The sequence below is a fragment of the Montipora foliosa genome, chromosome 3 (genome assembly GCF_036669935.1).
Source record: "Montipora foliosa isolate CH-2021 chromosome 3, ASM3666993v2, whole genome shotgun sequence".
Classification (NCBI taxonomy): domain Eukaryota; kingdom Metazoa; phylum Cnidaria; class Anthozoa; order Scleractinia; family Acroporidae; genus Montipora; species Montipora foliosa.
Window position 1 is genome coordinate 19,610,707 of NC_090871.1, and position 2,500 is coordinate 19,613,206.

The window sequence follows — 2,500 nt, forward strand, 5'->3', positions numbered from 1 at the left end:
AATTGGTACGAGCCGTTTCAGGGTAAAAATAGAGAATGAAAGATTCACATTTGTATGCTCACGTTAATAATTAGGTGATTTTCGCGTCGTCGTCGTCGTCGGTGATGAAATGCGTGCCGCACGTTCAGCATGATTTTTTCCTTTTTTAACCAATGATATTATTGTTTTGTGGCGTTCTCGTTGACGGCCGCGCTGTAGAACGTTAAGGAGGCTCGAAAGGGTTTTCAGCTGAGTGCGCGGGCGTAAGCCACACACGCAATTCGTAAGCTGCTTGCGTCAGCTCATGATTTAAATGGGTCACCAGAAATAAACAAATACCGCTAATTTCGCTTACCTTTCTCCAATTCCTATATACATGGCATATAAATAGACATCTCCTATTCACGAAAACTACGAAAATTCTACTTAAACGGTTTAATAGTTACTTAAATCCGTTTGTGTTGACCTGTAGCCCCACTCGCGCGCGGACCCGAATGAGCGGGTGACGCATGCGTAAATGCTGATCTTGTAACCCCCTAATTTTTCCTGATTTTGCAACTTTGCTCGTTTATATCTCTGCTTCTGGACGGTGAATTTTTTTCATTTTTTGCATGTTAGCTTAGATTAATTTAAACCGTTTGTCTTTCAAATTTAAAAAAAATCTGTTGGTGAAAAAAATAATTAGAGAAACAATTCAAAAAAACTTATTTTTCCGAAAAACTGACCTACAGATTTTGTTGAATTTTAAATATTTTAGAGAGTATTTTCAACATTATCTGGTAACACTAAATGGGAAAATTTCACCGTCCCGTTTCTTCAAAAAGGACCACATATGTTGATTTTAAGGCTCAAAGAAATGCCTAATATCGTTGCCATGGTAACATTATTTTGGAGGAAAACATAATGTGAGAAATCTACGATAGGTACTTAATACCCTGGCCAAATTTCGTCTTGATATGATTGCCGTAACTGTATCTAAGGACAGAATATGTTTATTTGTTTGAAAAAAGGAGAAACTATTTCGAGCCTCCTTAAGTCCCTATAGGCCACTTCGGAAAATACCATAATACTCCTTGTTTTGTCCCCCTCCTCCAAATTTTGCATAAGTATTGTTTCCAGTTTGTCTTGGGACTTAAAATGGTCCTAAGAGAAAAAAAAAACTTTTTTTATTCGAAATTGGGGGGGGGGGGGGGGAGGGGGGGCGAAGATTATTGTGGTATTTTCCGACTCGACCAATTGAAACCTTTCACATCAGGGAAACCATCAGGGAAACATTAAGGGAATTCATCAGGGATCTAACAGTTATCAGCTGACAACCAAAACCAGTCAACAGACACCGAAAACCACAGGAGCCAATCACGACTCATTGGAGGCAATGCATGCAAGCCAATTTGCTATTGTTGTTGGCTTTTACTCCTGATTGGCTGGGTTTGTAGCGCGAGTTTTTATCCAGTCACGAAGCGTAAGAATGCAAAACCAAGAGTAATTACAAAATCACTTTTGACACTCCACTGATTGAAAATTGGAAGTTATATGACAATCTGTACCCTTCATTTTCTGAGACCGAACCATTGCGTCACAAAATCAAATATTTTAAGATTGTTAAAAGGAATGTGGAAAGTTCAAACGATATTTCCTTGCTTGTTTCTGCAACATAATCAGGCTTGTGATACTCGAGAAGTGGGTTAAAGAAGATCAAGATTTGCATCAAGGCCAATTGCGAATCCCTAGTCGTCTTCGATCCAGACTCCAGATGAATAGGGCCTCTTTTAAATAAAAGCAAACAATTCATTTTGATGACCTGCTAGGGTTGTTATAACGGTGTTGTTTCGCACAGTTTGTCTACCAATTCTGCATCCTTTGAGCTGAATCGTAAATTCCGAGGTTGAAGTTTTACGGTCTGCCATTTAGGTACTATGTATTTCTTGAAATAGTCGGATGACGAAGGTCCCTTTATGGCCCGACGTGTTTGAAATTTCTAAGATGTTCTTCGGCGAGAAAATACCTTCAAAAAATAGGAATAGAAGAGAGTAAAAATTATCATCGTTTTTTTCTTACTCTATTAGGTTGCAGGTGAAGATAATGGGAAAAGTAAGACACCCAAAGGCTGTTCAAATGACGAGATACTGGCTATATTAGGGCACGAATTGGGTCACTGGAAACTTAGCCACAATCTTAAAAACCTTGGTATCTCACAGGTAAACACGATTCCATTGTGATAGCGGTTTATTTTGACAAGTTCTCTACGCAGTGTATCTGTCCTTTTTTGTTAAAGTTAAAAAGGTGCTTTCGTTGTTGTTGTTTATTAGAGCATTTTTCAGGAGTTTGTTCGTGAAAAGAAGCCATGCCTGTTCTTCGTTTGTCCCGGTGTAGCAATGAAACCTCCACACGAAAAATGCCATGATTTCGTGAGGAAAAGCAATGACAATAAGGCGAGGGCGAAATCTCACAGCCAACCCCGCTAAGGTTGCCATGGACTCGATTCCCCTCCAAAGTACGGTAGCATTACTGAAATTTGCCG

General features: G+C 39.3%; 1 protein-coding gene across 2 annotated transcripts in view; it reads left to right on the forward strand.

The window, feature by feature from the left end:
* The window catches only part of LOC137997028 (CAAX prenyl protease 1 homolog), an 18,778-nt gene that overhangs the window by 10,858 nt on the left and 5,420 nt on the right, over positions 1–2,500 (forward strand). For both annotated transcript variants that reach the window (XM_068842715.1, XM_068842714.1), the window contains one exon: positions 2,046–2,177. In XM_068842715.1, the coding sequence (XP_068698816.1) occupies positions 2,046–2,177 (132 nt within the window). The remainder of the gene's footprint in view (positions 1–2,045; positions 2,178–2,500) is intronic.